The following is an 18858-nucleotide window of genomic DNA, read 5'->3' as shown; positions in this document are numbered from 1 at the left end:
GCGACAGCAAGTCTTTTTCTTAAATTAAATAATAGATAAGGCGTTTATTAAATTTTAACGAGCATTGTCGTGTACCGTTGAGCAGAGCGGACAGCGCGGCGGCGGCTAACGGAACCCACAGACCCTAGTCCGCTGCTACCGAGCATTTTGAATATCATCAAATTATATAATCCGGTTCAGCATCAATTATAATAGTTACTTTACCATTGAATGTTCCTATAATTAAAGTACTATAATTCAGTCTTAGCGTACGGTGTTTTTAGATGTGTATTATTTTAAAAAGACATACGTGCTTAAAAATAAAATAATAGATCGAAAAAAATATTGATAGATTATGTAAAAAAGGATATATGCGTAAGAAGGGAATGAATTCCGATATGATGGCTGGTAGAGATTTATGGAAGAGTAGTACATACTATGACCCTACGTAGGGTGATGATTTTCACTCTTTTCTCTTTTCATTATTGTCTTCTAAAATGTTGGGAAATAAAACTTTTTATGTTGTATCACAACATTTCTTACAGATGTACAATCATCCGAGATAATCAGTTTGAAACAGTGGATTAAAACTGCCATACTGCTTACACATGTATGTACATACTGTTTTTTCTTTTTTTAAAGAGAACGAAAGGGATGATTATGTTTTTTTTTTTTGATATGACAGTGGAGACTTAGGGTGTCATCATACAGCACTAGTTTAGTATTGATAGATTAAATGAAATAACTTACTTGAGGGCGTAATGTGGCATGGCGGGAGTAGTAGTCGTGATGATAGAAGCTGGTAGGCGATATCGGCGGCCGGTACTTCTTATGACCGTACATCGTGCCCATGGTGTCCATCGTATGCATCTTGCCTTCACAACCGCTGCAACTCTCTCATCACCACAATGTCTCTACACTTGCAAGACGCTAGTCCATAGCCACATCACTTGTATTGCATTCTCTGGAACAAATTAGATTATTTTTTAAATTTTACTGTTGATACAAGTTTTATCAAGTTTTCGGACTTTAGAACCATTTAAATCAGTTAACATGTTTTTATTTCACTTCTGAATTATTAACACTTATACGCATTTTTCGATAATCGTGACATCTTTATCAAACCTGCTATAGTATTATTGTAAAAAGATTTAATTATTAATTTAATAACGATGTTCTCATTTAAAACATATATCTTACTAATATTATAAATGCGAATGTTTAGATGGATGGATGGATGGATGTTTGTTTGAAGGTATCTCTGGAACAACTCAATGGATCTTGATGAAATTGTCACAAATGTAGAACATATTCTGGAAAAACACATGGGCTACTTATTACGTTTATTTTTAAATCCGCGCGGACGAAGTCGCGGGCGACATCTAGTGTTTTATAAAAATATAGATTTGTAATTTAAACTTTTTATACCAATTTATTAAAAGATTGGCCGTGGCTTTCTGAGACCAAAATCACTGTATAAAACATATATCGTCATCCCTGTCATTATCTTTTACAACAGAGATAATAATTTGCTTTAAACCGAGATTTTGGTCTCAAAAACGCACGGTAAGTGATTCAACATTTATAACAAGGCTTTTATTTTCTAGTTTGTATGTTTTTGTATTATAATTTTTATAATGCCCTCTACACGATGGTTACGGAACATAGATGTTCCTAAAATGAATTGAATTAGCTTAGCAAAAGTATTAGAAATTATCTTTTGTTGATAAACCAAGCCACCGCATTAGATTAGTATTCTAGGAATCTACGATACACTGTATTTCAATCATTCAAAGCAAACGTTATGTTAATTACTCAAAGCACGATTGCCGCTTAATTATACTTATTTAAAGCCGTGTCGTGAATGGAGGTATCGTGGGATCACAAACACACGAACTTACACATAGGGTTGCCACTCATTCGGGTTTGCATAACGCACACTGGAGCTATGATTCATCAAGTCGCTGATCGTCATTTTTTTCATAGCCATTGTTCGGAAACGTTTATTGAAAGTTTTAAGGAATTGATAGTCACTGGTCGCCTCCTTTCTCTGCCAGATTTGACAGAGAGAGTTGACAACCATAGTTACACGGTCAGTGGATGCGCCGAGCATATTATGTAAACACTGTGCACAAATATGCGCCAGTCTATTGACTCAATGTGCCTACATTAAAGCACGCAATTAAGCGCTGTGTTTTATCTGCCATGCCGTGATGTTAGTGTAGTTCTGTTTAACTATTTTGTTTTGTTGTCAATGACACGTTATCATAAAATTTTATACAAACCTAAACCAACCTATATAGCCTATGTAATTTATGTGTGCGTAACATTTTATTTACTTTTTAAACTTCTTTGTAGTTCTAGTGGAATACAGACAGGGAGGCAAAATGTGTCAGAGTCGAATTTTAATTAAATTCATAGATTCTTTTAGAACGCCACAAATATATAAGAAAAGACGGAATTTATTTGACGTCTGTTCACTCACATATACTCACGCAGTTGTACATATATATATATAGAAAAAATATATATATTGACATTTTTTTTTTTCAAAACAAAAGTTACGACAGATAAAAAATGTGAGGTGGGATGCACAGCATGACGTTAGTGCTTTACGGAAATATGTGGTGATATTCATTGCGACATACTTTCCTCGGTCCACCAAACCAGTCGCCACAAATCTTCTACCCCGGTCAACGAGGAGAAATGCGGTTTGTGTGGCCACATGAAATTATGTCTAATTATAAATGTAGCCGTTAAAATATTTCGGCTACGTCTCATGCTATATGTTATGATGTTAAACGTACTCGAAATATTCGAATGGTATAAAAACTCTATAAACGATATAGATGTATCAATGTAAATTTTTACTTACATTCTCCTTGCAGCTTTTTATTTCTACTGTAAAATATTAGCATTATTATTACTGTTTTTTTTTCTAACAAAATTAAAGGGATAGCAATATATTCTTGCAGTAGCAGAACCAGTAAGAAGAACTTTAAAATACATTAGAATTATAATACACTTTAACCGTTAATTTAATCAAATCAGTTCAAAATGCACGTGCAATAGTTGTATCGCTCGTATTTATATGAATAATAAGTTCTAACAAGCCAGCCACTATTTCTTTATTTTTTTTTATTCTTGTTCAAAAAACTCATCGAGATAAACGTGTCAACTTGTCTTTTAACAGTACATTGAAATATAAATATTACAAAATATTCTACAGAGGTCATCGACCTATACATAAAATGGTTATTACTCAAATGTATGTTGCTTTTATATTAATTTGTACTGCTGGTACATCGATATAAAATATTGTCATCTCATATTTTTCAGCGAGGACGAAAGAGACGACAAGATGTTTTAGCATGAATATTTTTCAAGAGACACGCGGTAATATTCAATGCACCACACTTATCAAAGAATTGAATCGGTATAACTGTCATAATTTTATTTTTTACGCTTGTTGTGTATCAAATTGCCTCCAATGTGAGTGAACTTTTTTTGCAATATTTTTATTACAATTCAGTTTCCAGGCTTATTCCAAAGAAAAAGTATATCCGCCAATTTGATCAAGATATTTCCACTGTTACTGATTTCTTTATTTTTCGGGGTACCAAAACGAATCAGATGCTTTATAAATTAAACTATGATTTAATATTTATTGATAAAAAATTTTGTAAATGAATTTATGAATAAGATGTGATTTCTCACGGCATGAGGGATGACCTTAGTTCAGGGCTGCGCAGGCGCAGGCTGCCCGGTTGATAGCACGGATGAATGACTGTATTATTTTCAATGTTTCCTCCACAACGTACATCTATTATTCTCGTACTGAACAAAAAGTTGAAGCAATGTCGAAATTAATTGACGATCGCTATCACGAAGTAGTTCGATGAAATTAATTCTTGTGAACAGTGATTTTATACAACCTGTTATTTTATACATGTTTAAACTACAATAATTCAACGATACAAAAAGTACAAAGAGAATATTTAACGAGACGGATTCACAAAAGCTAGTAGTAATTAAAAATATTTCAGTGATACTAATTATTATTATATTAATTTAATAACAAATTGTCTAAAGTAACTTAAAAAAATTGTATTGTATTATATCTAAGAAAAAAGAAATATATATTAACCTATATATTTATAGTATAAATGACCTTAAAATCCTATTTCCTTGGAACACATTTCAAAACAACGCCCTTAATGTTTCAGCAGTACGTAGCAATGACAGGCAGTTTAGATCGTTAGCACGTAGTGGAGTACATAACAAGAGCAGAAGGTGAACCTTGCTCTATCTTCTAATCACCGATGACGCATAAACACAATGTACGCACCGCACCGTGAGAAACAATATACTACTTCTACTAACTACTAACAATTGACACACGATTGACTGTTTCAAACATGAGAGATAACATAAAATTATTACTTTTTAAATGTCTTAGTTTCTATAGAAAAATTAACACGTACTCGATAAGTTTTTCATTATAATAAGATACGAGATCGACAGAAACTTTAATTAAACCTACTTATAAATCATGGAAATAAACAGCCAATAAATTGTTTTTCGGCATAAAAAAAACAACGTACTTACCACCGTTAATTAAATGTGTGTGTTGGGGTCTTATGGGTATTTTTAATTCTGTGTTTAAAAAGTCGCACTCATTAAACTTCATACAAGAATCAATTTCAAAATATCGCACTTATTTTCTTACACAAGACGATTGATGTATGACTGATGACAGTTTGATATATCAAACAAAATGATATCCAAGTTCAACGAACTGTAGCGGAGGAATGGAACGACGCATGATCCTAATGTCAATGTCACCTTTTCAATTACCTCGTTAGCACCGGAACCGATTCAATATTAAATAATTATACAACTACCTTTTTTCTGTTTTCATTTAATTTTAAATTTTGATAAAAATCAGACTATTTAATTTATCTTACTATTACTAATATTATAAATGAGATAGATTATAGATGGATGGATGGATGTTAAACGGCTCAACTGATCTTAATGAAATTTGGCACAGATATTAATTTTTTACATAGTCTGGAAGAACACATAGGCATTACGTTTTTTTTTTCAATTCCGAACGGACGCAGTCGCAGGCGACAGCTAGTTTACAATAACATGAAAACTAATATATGACGGTTATTAAAGTGCAAACAAAATCAAGAATTGAATGACGAATGTGAGATTGATATGGAAGACGAAAACCTATTGTGCCGACTGTACATAGAATAGGAAAGGAGTAAAATTTAACCTTACATAACATTCAGGTTTAATCCAACAAGGACCTGTAGGTGTAGGCAACCTGTTGATATATGATATTATATAAAAAATATGACATTTGTGATTATACATAGACAGTTTAGTAATTTAAGAATAATTATCCAGTGATATAGAACGACCAGTGTTAATATTTCACGTAACTTGACATTTAATTCGGTGCAATGAACTTTACCTATTTGAGCTTCTCACATATGTCATTTGCATACATTATTTCCTTTAGCAATATACTCGTTTATAGAATATTGTGGGTCAGGGTCGAATCTAAATATTCAAGTGAGAACTTTATATGTATGAATGCGTGGAATGTGGGTGAGTTAACACGAATTTTCCGGATTTAGGACGAGTACGGTATCCGCGAGCTTATGTTAACGATAGTGACAAATCTATTTTAAATAAGTTTTACATACCGTCACTTTATTTACTGTAAACCCTTTTTTATTATTAATAATCACATATGGTTTTGTTTAAATATATGAACACTATATAAATAATAAGATAAGGTTTGGAATTATGATATAAAAAAATCACAAACCGCCGAAACTGCCGAAAGGCCTAACTAAAACATATTTTTATTCCTGTTTTTCAAAGAAGGATGGAATTACATTGTTACCTGTGGGAAACATGTAGAGGCAGTGGAAAAACAAGGTTATTTTTAACTATAATAAATTTAGCATATACGAGTACTGCGCGTGACTGTACCGACAGCGCATCGCTTTAGACAAAACATAGATTTTTTTTTCAGACGTACATGTTTCCTGCCTTGTTGATTACTGCACCGTGTCACGAGGCACCGGGCGTCCTTACCTAGTCACTGGCTTCCGAAGCATCGTAACCTTCGTGATGACGTCACAGTCATTCGCTCTGAACGATTACTTAACTAAGTATTACAATAACACCGTGTAATGAACACATCATTTTTATGCTCAATTACCAATATCTTTGTATATATTTAATTTATGTTTTTTATTTTATTAAGTCACTTCGCATTTTTAAAGCATTTTGCACTATTTGATAATGTTCTTAATCTATTAAAGTATTAAAAATATTTGTTTCATTAAAAAAAAAACTATTTTAACTTCAGATCGATCGGATTTTTTTTTAGTAACTACCTATTCGATTGCATTAAACAATACATTATTGAGTTTCAATTGCTATTGGTTAAAAGTTAACTAAATTGATTGAAAACGTAAATAAATGATTCTGGATATAAGCAAAAATGGTTCGAGTTCGAAAATTGATTTCGGCGGTTAATGTAGACGTAGTAGTATGAAATACAACGAGAGCTTTGCCGCAGTCACGATTCATGCGGTATTGTTCACTGCGATGCGACAAGTTCAATGACATTTAAGCAAAAACCAATGTTAAGGTCGAATATTAGATTACTATTACTTCCAAGAATACATTTTACTCCAGTTGGACATTCTTACTGTGTGTTTCCACTATCTAAGCAGACGTAAAAATATTATTATTGCCATTCCTATCATGCTTATTAAAAAGACTAAGATATGTTCTGTACAGGTGTTTTGTGACAACTCATGGTTACATGAAGGAGTTGCTTACAATTTAAATTGCTGTTAATATATCACTTTTTTGACAATTATATGTTACAAATACATAAACATTTGCACCCAAAAATAGTATTATTCTACCGACAATAAGCTATAAAATTTTAAAAAATCGCATAATATTTGAAACCAATTTAATTGCTAACTGTAAAGCTGCTTAATCATTATTACGTAATTGGTTACAACTTACAATGCAGACGATAGAACATTATATAAATAAACAAAATCGCGTGTCGCCTCTTATTGTTATCCAAAGAACGGTTCCGTATTAGCATTGAATAGATAACAGTGTATGTATTCGAGAACTATCTTCTGATTTTTTTTTGAGACACTTGAATGTAACTAGCACTTTTAAAAATGTATCATTAAATGCTTAGCACAAAATTATATTTTTAAAGCTGAATATGTAGAATTATTTTAAAGCAGAACTATGTGTTGCATTTCAAATCATTAGCAATTTAGTGTGAGAAATCTATACTAACCGTAGGTTTCTGAAACGAAAATCTCCGTATTATACATATTGTTATCTTTATTTTGAAAAATAACGATATATTTTATACAGAAATTATGATCTCAGAAGCTAACGGTAAGTGTAGTAAGTAACACTACCACAGTACCTAAATGCTTTGGAAGTGGTACAAATGAAAATACCAAATATAATAAGGACAATCGATGCTATAAACACCATTGTCTTTATGTGTAATACCAAAAAATGTCGTATGTTATTTCAACTTTTACGATCTCGCCGCACCTTTACCACTTTCGCAACATAACAGTAAGTTAAGCAGCATTTAAGTGGATTCGGATCGGTCTCGTTGTTCTGCCCGCTCAAGAACAGTTACAATAGATGGTCAACCATAAATCGCAGTTTAAAGTCTTTCGTAAGCGCTATCGTTGTTACAAGATTTTAAATATTTTACGTCAGAATTTTTGATATGTAATCTAGTATGCACAAGCGGTAATCGAATTCTAAGTTAATATATATAGTAATACAGTGCAATGTCATCAATAGACTTATCTGTGATTCGCTCTAAATAGAAATTATGAGGAAATAAATATAAGAATGGGGACATTAAAATATGAAAACAAAACAATTCTGTAAATTTCGGTAGAATTATCAAGTAAAAATCTATCCACGAATATTATGAATGCAAATAAAAAAAATGCTGATGAATAAATGATGTTGAGTACACAGATTCAAAACTATAAAGATTGATGTGTCCAATCGTAGAACCGGTCAACGGAGCCCATCCTGATATCAAATTAGAAAGTCGTTCCTTCGAGTAAGTCGCCTTAAACTAAACTCATTCTATTATAAGAAATTGTAAGAAAATATCGATTTCTTCTTATATTAAATTCAATAAATTGTACAATATTAAAAATTTCGTTGTTCGCTCATGATAAAGCTCCAAATTTTTTGCTTATGTATAAATCTTTACACAAAAGTTATTAATAAAAGTGTTTTGCCTAGGAATCGTACTGTCGTATATCGTATAAATCACTTGATAACAACAACATAAAGAGAGCTGTAGGCTTACATTATATTAAAATGAGGTTTTCAGTATCTCACGTTCCTTAACTGCTTTGACAGTTGGAATTAAAGTTATGCGTTATATATAAAATATTGAAGTTAATAGTATTAAAATATGTCTTTATCCTATCTTTTGCTATGAATCGATGTTCAAAGAGTCCCGTTATTCAACGACATGTATATTAAATATTTGTTAGTGTCACAAACACGTTCCGACGACTTAACGGACTTGAATAAAACTTGTCCTCGGGATATGCAATTCAAATGTCGTATGTTGGCATCGGTTTAACACGCCTATACATGTACTGTAAAAACATAACGAAATCCACAGTTACAATTTATCTTAATCAAACTTTATATAATATGTATATGATCTATTAATTGAATTAACTATATGTACGTTAAACAAGCATTAAATCTAGCAACATGTCGATACATGTTGTGTATGTAAATAAAAAATGCGTTGCTTTTTTGGTACGTTACGAACGTTGATTGTACGTTATGTAGAACCAGCTGTCACTGGCGACAACGTTCGTGTAGATAAAAAAAAAACTTAGTAGCCTATGTGATCTTCCAGACTATGTTTTACATGTGTGCCAAATTTCATCAAGATCCATTAATACTTTCCGGAAATACCTTCCAACAAACATCCATCCATCTAAACTTTCGCATTTATTATATAATAATAGTAAGATTAAATATCGAACAAACAAGTACTACTTGCATTTATTTTAGAGAGGATATAGAATGCTTTATATAGTTTTTAAGTTAAGGTGATAAGAAGTCCACAACTTTATAGCAGTGGAGCCTACCAAGCCAGTTATTGCTTTAAGATTGTGTATGTAATCAGGACTCTATAATTTTATTCATTTACTATAACGGAACTATTATATTAATAGTGTGACAAAAATATTTTGCATATAACAGTGTATTTATAAATAAAAATAATCGATATAAAAGTATAAAAATTTGATTTTATGCAAATTATTTAAGCGATGTTAACTGTATCAATTATCATCATGTCTATTTTTAAAAATTGTATTAACAAATATATTCTAATTTGTATTAAAAAAAAATACTGTTTGAACTAAATACACTTTTTTTTTACATTACAAGGTGGCAAACGAGCACGCGGCCACAGGAATTTACCGAAATGGCGAAATGAATGCTGCACATAGACATTCGCAATTGCAGATGCATTGCCTACCCTCAATCGACGAAGGAGGAGACGCACAAAAAAAGGATATTTAATCTTCCTATGCATTTCCTCCTCCATCAAATCCACATTCCCTTACCATCCTTTTTATTTATATTTTTAATGTAACATTAATTCATGTTTCTTTCTTGTGTTTGTTCCACTTATTTCTTTGTATGATTTGTATGATAAATACAATGACATATTCAGGTTGATAGTGAAACTTTTACGACTTTGCTATGCTATGTAGTGTTCACTTAGGTCTAACTTTTCTGATATATCATTGTCATTAAACTCATTTGTTGGTTATCAAAGTATCTATACTTAACATGCTAACAACTAACTTGTATTATTATTTATGTACTAGTTTATTGTACGCTTTCGCTAAAATTAAGTCATAAATTAATTAGAAATTTGTTTGTACTTAAAAAAATAGGCAAATTAAATATTTTAAAATAATTGTATATCATTTCAGGATAATACGAGAAGTTACCAAAAACGTAAGCATCAAAACTGTCAATGAAGATGTATCGATATGGAAATGTCATCTGACAATTGTAAGACCACCGACACTATGTTCATGTACCACCAAACACTTTAGGTTATATGAATATCATTATAAAAATACTCAGAGATGAACAATGGAATTCTTTGTACCTATTGAAACAACTTTGTCGATCATATCTTATACTTTGTAACAAGTACATAATATGTACGTATCTTATTACTTAATGTTATATCAGATGAATAATACACATTTCAAAATTTATACTTTTTAAAAGAACTAGTCTATTTTCAAAGCATTATAATTAATAGAACAAAGTTCAGCCAAACTTAAACTTGCTAAATAGACTCTCCCGTTGATGTCTTTTATACGGAGAAATTACAATTGCACGTTGGAGGCAATCTTATTGTTAAGTAGTTTACCGTTCATTTGTAGGCTAAGATTTCCATAATATTTCCTATAAGAAATCGACAAAAACACGTATAGAATTGTGGCGAACATGATAAATAATATTAATTAATCCTAATACAAAACTAGACTGATAAATGTATCGATTCCTTCAGCCGATAAATAACAACTCATAGGACTTATAAAACAAATAAATAATTTACCTTAAAAGAATATCCAACAAATAACGGCGATCAACATTTAACGGTTCAAAAACACACTTACACTTAGTCACAATGTTTCTTTCTTAAACAACAATTTGTGTGCTAGATCGCATTCAGTTAGTCGAACGACAAATTTAAAATGTAGGCCGCGGGGGAGCTCGTGTGTGGCGACGGCGCAACCTCGCACCGACACTGACTCCTGCGATGTGCCGGCGCATTGCACTTGAACGTTGAACTAACGCCAACCCGACCACAGACGAGAGGCCATCTCATGGTAACTTATCTGAACTAATCGGACGCTCCCTGACGTAATAGCGTTAAGCCCCTATACATCGCCAAGTCGTGACGAATGCAGGCTACGGGCAATGGGCAGCAAACCGCAAAACGAAATTGTTCTGTGGCTTACCGCCGAAAAGGCTGACATCTTAACTGTCACAGTCGAATTATGGATTATGCTGTTTTAAATATTATTATTTTAAAATACAATACTTTTTGAATAATATTATTAGTTACCAATAAAATAATTTTAGTGAAATCCTAAGACACAAAAAAAATTACGCAAGCTAAAGCGAACTTTTAAGACAAAGTAAAAAAAGCAAAACTCAAAATACATATAAGTGGTGAATTCAAATAGTAAAATAATTTATTACAGTAAAACTTCGCTAAAAATAGTCTATACTTAGAATCAATAATTTAGAGTAGCACCATATTTAGCGAAGGCGGGTAAGTCCGTGCGGTTACAACAGCGACATCCTGTGAATATCCTAGCCGGAGAGCGCAGGCAGCGGGCGTCGAACCCGGGAAGCCCGCCGCCCGCTGCCTGCCGCCTGCAAGCTGTAATATGAAATAAACCACCGTGCACACTGCAAATTAAAAATCAACTTTCTCCATGGTTTGTATAACAGTCCATGTTAATATTTTCTGTTAATTACTGTTTTACTTAATATAATCTGGTGTTTTTCCTTTACAGGGTGTTAAATTAATCCATATGAAAAAAAAAAACAATTTTACATCTAAACTTAACATTGCCTAGAGAAAGTGATGATAAATAATTTGAATTAAAAAATTGTCCATATAAATTGCTTGTGAATTCACACGATTTGATTACAGAGTGCTTTGTGTAATAGTATATATTTTAATAAGAAAATAATAAATTTTTTAACATACTATTAGTATAATGTTCAGTGTATGTTGCGCCGAACCGTTTAGAGCTTTCCTGTCGAAGCTTTTACTGCCGCAGTCGTTTGTAAGATCATATAAGCTTGTGCCTTATTTCTCTGTTTGTTTTTATTACCTAAGCTATATTTAAACTACCAATGTTTGCCTGCGAAAGCGTATGCTCGGCACAAACCAAATGCGTGTAAGAAATGAGACACAATGTTATAAAATTAGACTTAATTTATTGTAAGCTAAATCACTAAAAGTAATCTAGGAACTAAAATTGAGCACATCTGTTTATTTCTATGAAAAAACTTATTCTATTTAATATATATTAAACTAGCTTAATACAATATTTACCTAAAATCCGATTTAAAGAAATCTTATTATTGACCATCAAGAAAATTCGTCAAATCAGACTTCATTAATAAATACAAGGTAACAAGGCTGCAAACATCATTTTCATTTAAACGATTTCACGTCGTTGCCTTATAAATATTGTCACCCGCTTGAAAATTGTCTAAAATTGAAGTTTCGCTATTGGTCACCGTAATGCGTAGCAATAGCGTCTAAAATAAACTGGAAAGTCTGAGTGTTCATCCAGCTAAGACCTGACGGGAGTTCAGAAGGTTCCACACTCCTGGCTTTTCTTCCCACAGAACGCTCGAGGAAGTAATCGTCGTATTCCAAACTGTAGTCCGGTATGATAGGGTTGAATTTTGCGTAGTAAATAGCAGACAGGCATGCGTAGAGAAGAAGGGCAGCAGTGAAGAGCTGAAATATACAATTTACATATTACTTACGTTGGAGGAAAAAAATTTGATGCAATCCGCAATTGGCCTATGTTGTGAACTGGGCCTGAGATTTTTGTCTATAATTTTCATGGCTAAATAACTTTTATTGTATAAATAAATAATAATATAATTTTAACAATCATAATTTAATTATAAAAATCAATTGGTTTTAATAAGCTGTTTTGCACATTGTACTTGGCGCTGCATCACAACATGAACTTGTACTTGAGTGTCACGTGTATGTTGTACGTACTAGTATTCGCAAGGTTATTGTGATATGAATAATCAAGGTCAATTAAATAATAACATTTATATGGACTCAGATTATTAGACCAAGTTTGTCACACAATAAACAGTATACAACAGTTGTTTGTGCCGAAAAAAATAAAATTAAAAAAATAATTCTATTCATATCTTTACATGAAATATGAAAATAGTTACGTCTTCTCGAATTAGATAGAGAAAAAAATCTATTTTTTTTCTTCGGTTCGTGAGTTTACTTATTCTGATACACTAATTGATTAAAAGAACGTTACTCTGATACTGATGTTCCGCATGAATCTTTATTATATTCACTTAGTATTGGCAGTAAATAAATGATTAAAAAATCCGGAAACATTTTAATGAAGAAGCACAATATGACCGTGGACTATGATAAGAATGACGTTCTAATTAACGTAACGAATTATGAACATAGGTAATTTTGTAGTTAAATATTTATAATAGGAAATGCTTTGGCCGATACCAAGCTAGCTTTACTTCATTTTAATATGTAAACCATGTCGGTTTTCCACGTAGGAGAAATACTAACTTTTTACAATAAAAGTACCTATGACCGGTGAACTCCATAACAATGGCGGTATACTGTTATGTTATTTCGCGCGAACACACGATGCGAATGTTGGAACGGAAAATAACGTTATTGTTGGTGTTAAAATTAATAGAATATCAAGTTTCTACAATCACACTACATGTAAATTCTAACTTATCTTGCATTTGTTATTCAGCTATTCCTAAAAATCGTCATTATTTGTAGGTATCATTTTGTGTGAGACACCGGTGCTACCGGAGATCCCCCGCCCGTGGCTCCAGCCCCTACATAACCCTGTTCCCCCAGGAGCAGGGTGTATTTGTTGAGATTTCCTCCTGATACCAAAATAGAGGTATCATTTTGTAGTGACAATAACTAATTTGTCGCCCCACGGTTCAATGTCAAACATTATCTAATGATATTGTACAATTTACAATTGAAATCGCTCATTAGAATGCCCATACTTTATGATTTTTTACTGTCGTGTTTGCAACACTGCAACATACATATTAATATAGTACTATATTCTATACTATATACTCTATTTTTAACATAAATTTGTACTCATAAAAATTTATGAGAACAATATATTTTTTAATCTTAAGGACAAACGCGACATGAGTAAGGTCTCACAATGATCGACTTCCTAAGGAATACGTCCACGGCACTTTCGGTCATACAACTATGTCAATGTCGTTACATCCACTGCTTGTACATTTTGTCAAATGGCAAAGTAATCAGTGTTTTTTTATACAAGGAATTATATAAACAATTTGCCACGATACGCTACAACGCTTCTAAGGTCAGATGGTTTATGTGGTTAATGCTGAGATGCTTAAATTCGTGAAATATACCTTTACAGTTGTTTTTCCCCTACTATAATAGTTCCTATATGTAATCGTATACTAATATTTAAAACATTTCTTCTACAACGCAATAACATTTAAAAATAACGTATAAATTTAAATCCCAGAAAAGAAACGTTTATTTACCTGGAAAACACTCCAGAACTTGAACGATCCTTCGTTGATGATCCAGTCGTAGTACCCTGCCCAGGGATCGGTATAACGTCCCTGCTTCATCGGCTTCGCAGTAGTGGTCATGTCATGGTACTCGGCGTGCTCGTGATGCTCATCGTAGTATTCCTCGAAGCCGCGTCCGCTCTCTGTTTCATTTGATGTCTTAGCGCGACGTAGCTAAAAACAATAACATTTGAATTATAATTGATGTCAATTCTTGTTGTACTATGATTGCAAACAACAGAAAAGGTATAAAGTCCTAGTTCTATGGATATGAAGAACTGAAGCCTAAGTTTAAAATAATATTAAAATTTACTCTATCTCTGACCAAATTACAATGAGAAATAATAAATGTATTTTACTTTAAATTTCAAGACTTCAAGTGTTTTTTCCAAGGTCTTTTACAATTGTTAGTTTGGGCTTTTAAGTCGAGGTTGGAAAGTATTCTATTACGGGATTTTAGAACTAGTTTTCTTAATGTCGCATCCAAACTTTCTTTTTGGCGTTATCATTGTTTATTCAAACAAGGGAGCGGTCACAGCGGGAGACGAGCGATGGGCGACAGGCAATTAGCACCGTCGCACTCGGTCACCTAGTTCCAAAGCACCGGTACCATTGTCCCTAATTCGATCTCCATGGCACAACGTGTCAATACAACACATAAATACATAAATATTTTTTAACTAATCTAAAAATAAATTGCCATACATTCACAATTTTGACAACTAACTACTTATTATGGTTTTTTTTATTCCGTACGGACGGAGTCGCGGGTAATAGCTTGTTAATAATAAATGCGAAACTTTGGATAGATGTTTGTTAACACACAAGTTTAGAACGGCTTGAACGAATCTGGATAAAATTTAGATAAAAGAGAGATAGATTACTTTATTAATAATGATGCTTGATTTATTCTTTTAAATATCAATTAAATAGTACTATTTAACGATATCTACTAGTAGCAATATACACCACCGTCATAATAAGCAACAATGTATCACTAGATGTCACCATAGTCTTACCTGAATTGCAGTCGAATTAACAGGAGTCTGAAGAGATTTGCTCTCGATTCGCTTCTTATTCATGTTTCTGACCACATCCAGAATGGTCCTTAGTCCCGAGAGTATGAGTTCAGAGGGTGCTATCTTGTAACCTGAAGGCTCAGGGTCGGGAGATGCAGAACTTACATCTTCTCTTTCATAACTATTGTAGCTGGAACTTTAAATAGATACATGTAAACATTATACATTTCAAACTCCAGTACGATAACCTGATAAATGTTAAATATTCTACGCATAAGTTAGGTCAGATACACACCAAACTTATAAGCAGGTTGTGAACTGGTTCTATGAAAAATTCAACAGAAACACGACAACGTACTGCATTTTGGAGCAACAATAATATAGTTGTAAGTATATAATGTAGTTAGAAACCGTTTTGAATGAACAATATTTAAAACAATTGAGAAAATATAAACTGAATTACACGCGCTTATAATCGATGGTTCATTATAAAGTTTGTTTAAAATTACACTGAAGAAATATTATAAGTAAATAAAAAAATGGTCATTAAATTATTTAATTGAGCGTTAACTTAATTTCAACGTTTCAAAGCTGTATACCACGAGTATACAAAAGTGGCATTGTTTACTAAACTTTATTAAAACTGGTATAGCTATAAGGCCTTACAGTATAATCTAACTATTTATAGATGAAACGAAGCCATTGCGGCCTAAAACTTTGTCTCATAAATAATGTGCCTGAATATTGTAAATTGCAAAAAAATTGCACCAAGTACAAAGTAAAGCCTATCACAGGCGCTACCTACACAAAAGTAAAATCACACATTTGAAAGGCACAAGAAATAATGCATTTTGCATTTTATTTTAACAAAAGCAGTCATAATAATTTTTGAGTTCGACTTTTTTTTATTTTCACTGTCATCTGTCATCACTCTTTTAACGATCTTATCGATAATAACAGTAGAACGAACGAATAGTAACTACGATGATGCCAAACTTTTTGCGTTTTAGTTTGAATATTCATTTTGAAACATATCTTCTGGATAAATATAGAAAAATATTACATTGTTAAAATAAATGACAAAGTTACTTACTACGGTGGAGCATATTTGTATTTATTGTAGACAGGTGAATGCGGCGTGGCGGAGTCGTAGCGCGCAGGCTCCGCGCCGGCGCCGGTCGCCCACAACGCGAACGCCACGACCAGAGCCCATACCAGCGCGTGACACGTCATGGGAAGTATACCCTTTATAGCCATAATATCACCTATCAGTCTAATATACAAAAACTTGTCACTTGAAAACTATCGCTTTCAATTTAAACGTATTTATTCAAACGTCTCCACAAAACCCGTGCTGAGTGCACAGTTGACTGAAGCCAAACTGAATAATTTGAAACGAGCCGTCCCAGTTAACCGCTAAGGGAGCGCCTGCGTTATGGATTCAGCAAACACATCGTGCTCTCCTTACTATCCGACGTGTCAATTTAATTTGCAAGATTTTCACTACACTGACACCGAGACTCGTAAGACTTAAACTTATTCGAGCAGCTGTCGCTATGAGGTTTTTCTTTGATTAGATACACATTGTTATTTCAGAAAAAATGCAGTGCTAAATATCTAAAACAAATATTGTAAACCGCTCTCTCTAATTTAAAAAATAGCTAAACCAATCTTACCTTAGTATGAATGAAATAAAATACTAATATTGATAGCTGCAACTAACGTTTCACTTCTGAAAGTTTGACGTTTCAGCATCAATCAATCTTTTTATACAAACCTTCCGTATTGCAATCCAAGTAATCTATTCATAAGAATAAGTTTAGTTCAGCAAATCAGCTAATTATTCATAGTCAGTCTAACAACAGAAATCATGAATCGGGAACATAATTAAACATTTGGCAGGAGTGAGATTGATACTTTCTCTACATCCAATCGAATTCCCTATTGAACAATGATAGACAAACGCATCTACGCATCCCGGGCATCTACGGGTTTGATGTACGTAATTTGTAGCCAAATCATCAAAATACTGCATTTGTTAGTGTATTTTAAAGACTATAATATAGTGTGGATTAACGGCTATTATTCCATTCCATTCCATTTATAGAAAGTAGTAATTGTCTCTAATTTATTAGACAAATTAGGATCGTTATTATGAACATTTTGTTTGTCTGCATAACTCTACCAGATTTTGTTTTTAATTAGCTAAATGGTTTTAATCTGTTTTTATTTTATATACGGACATATTTTGCTACGTTATCAACTGAAAACTATAAGATAGTTTAGAATAAACATATTCTGTTTTCATAATTTTATCATGAACATAATTTTGTAATAGTTGCAAATCATGTAAAAGTCTTGGAATGAATTCACTGGTTATTATTTACTGGGAATCAGTTAATTAAAATTGCATTTGTTCCTCATGTGGGGTTATAGTAAACTATAATAACTACGACTATGAAATAATAAAGGAGCATCTTGCAACGCCATTCTCTAACCATAGAGTGATGTGTTTTATTCAAATTCTGTAGTGATACTTATTCCACAATGATTTAAATAATAAAAATGCATTTCATTTTATCCATTTTGCTTTAAATTCCAACTACTTATTTACTGCTAGCCTCTATACCAGCAAACAGCTGCGGTATCCGCTGCAACACAAGCCGAATTAACACCTTTTCTTTTGAATAAATGAATTTCTATCTTTCTGTCTTTCTATCATACAAATATCACCGTCAGATAAAATGTGGACGACCAAACGATCGTCACGTGAATGGAGATCTTGCTTAATGCAAATCAACACATGTATAAAAATTACCCTTTTTATATTTATTTTACAATTGAACCCATGTTTTCGTTTGATTATCGTTAAAAGTCAGTGTAAAGTCAGAGGAAATGAATAACACTACAATCTCGTTTCAAATTCATAGCCATTAATTGGTTAGTAAATAAATGTCTTAATGTAGATTTCTCAAACATAATGTTAAAGAAAGTAAACTGTTTAACACCTCTGGATGCGACAATTAAAGACATTTTAGCAGTCATTGTAGCTTTGTGCTTCAAAATAGTAACATTAACATGGCCTAGTCACACCTAACTTGGGGTAGGCTCCGAGCCCGTCGGTGGGGACGTATAGTAACATTAATATTTTTTTTATATTGTCCAACATTTTTATATAATTTGGTAAGGCGGAAAAAAGATAGATTTCCAGCTAGCTTGTGTTTATAAATCTTTACTTTAACATGTCGAAACGACACGAAATTGATGTTAAACGTATCAAAAATTGACTTGAGACGATTCTATTGTTGAAGTGTAAGTTCTGTTTCTGTTCGAAACATAAAAATTTTATAAA

At 32.5% G+C, this 18858-nt stretch overlaps 2 protein-coding genes across 3 annotated transcripts in view; both read right to left on the bottom strand.

Annotated features, from left to right (window-relative positions):
* Window positions 1-11043, bottom strand: part of LOC106717643 — a 43110-nt gene extending 32067 nt beyond the window's left edge. For both annotated transcript variants that reach the window (XM_014511541.2, XM_014511542.2), the window contains exons 1-2: window positions 10703-11043; window positions 730-943 (exon numbers count right to left, since the gene is read on the bottom strand). In XM_014511541.2, coding sequence (XP_014367027.2) covers window positions 730-849 — 120 coding nt within the window. In that variant the 5' untranslated portion in view covers window positions 850-943; window positions 10703-11043. The remainder of the gene's footprint in view (window positions 1-729; window positions 944-10702) is intronic.
* Window positions 11044-12323: 1280 nt separating this feature from the next.
* Window positions 12324-16869, bottom strand: LOC106717625. The gene is made up of 4 exons (XM_014511512.2): window positions 16600-16869; window positions 15507-15702; window positions 14458-14661; window positions 12324-12634 (listed from the first exon to the last, which is right to left on the bottom strand). Exons 1-4 carry the CDS (start codon window positions 16761-16763, stop codon window positions 12398-12400), a joined length of 801 nt encoding a protein of 266 aa, XP_014366998.2. The 5' UTR covers window positions 16764-16869; the 3' UTR covers window positions 12324-12397.
* Window positions 16870-18858: the final 1989 nt, after the last annotated feature.

Source organism: Papilio machaon, chromosome 2, assembly GCF_912999745.1.
Source record: "Papilio machaon chromosome 2, ilPapMach1.1, whole genome shotgun sequence".
NCBI classification, from domain to species: domain Eukaryota; kingdom Metazoa; phylum Arthropoda; class Insecta; order Lepidoptera; family Papilionidae; genus Papilio; species Papilio machaon.
The sequence above is the reverse complement of the archived record's forward strand: the minus strand, read 5'-3'. Positions and strand labels throughout refer to the sequence as shown.

What these genes read in the sequence shown, in the direction of transcription:
- LOC106717625 (XM_014511512.2), bottom strand. Translation starts at nt 16,763, where the DNA reads ATGGCTATAAAGGGTATACTTCCCATGACGTGTCACGCGCTGGTATGG. An exon ending in TTAATTCGACTGCAATTCAG is followed by an intron (nt 14,662 to 15,506) that starts GTAAGACTATGG and finishes TATTGTTTTTAG; the next exon opens with CTACGTCGCGCTAAGACATC. An exon ending in AGTTCTGGAGTGTTTTCCAG is followed by an intron (nt 12,635 to 14,457) that starts GTAAATAAACGT and finishes TGTATATTTCAG; the next exon opens with CTCTTCACTGCTGCCCTTCT.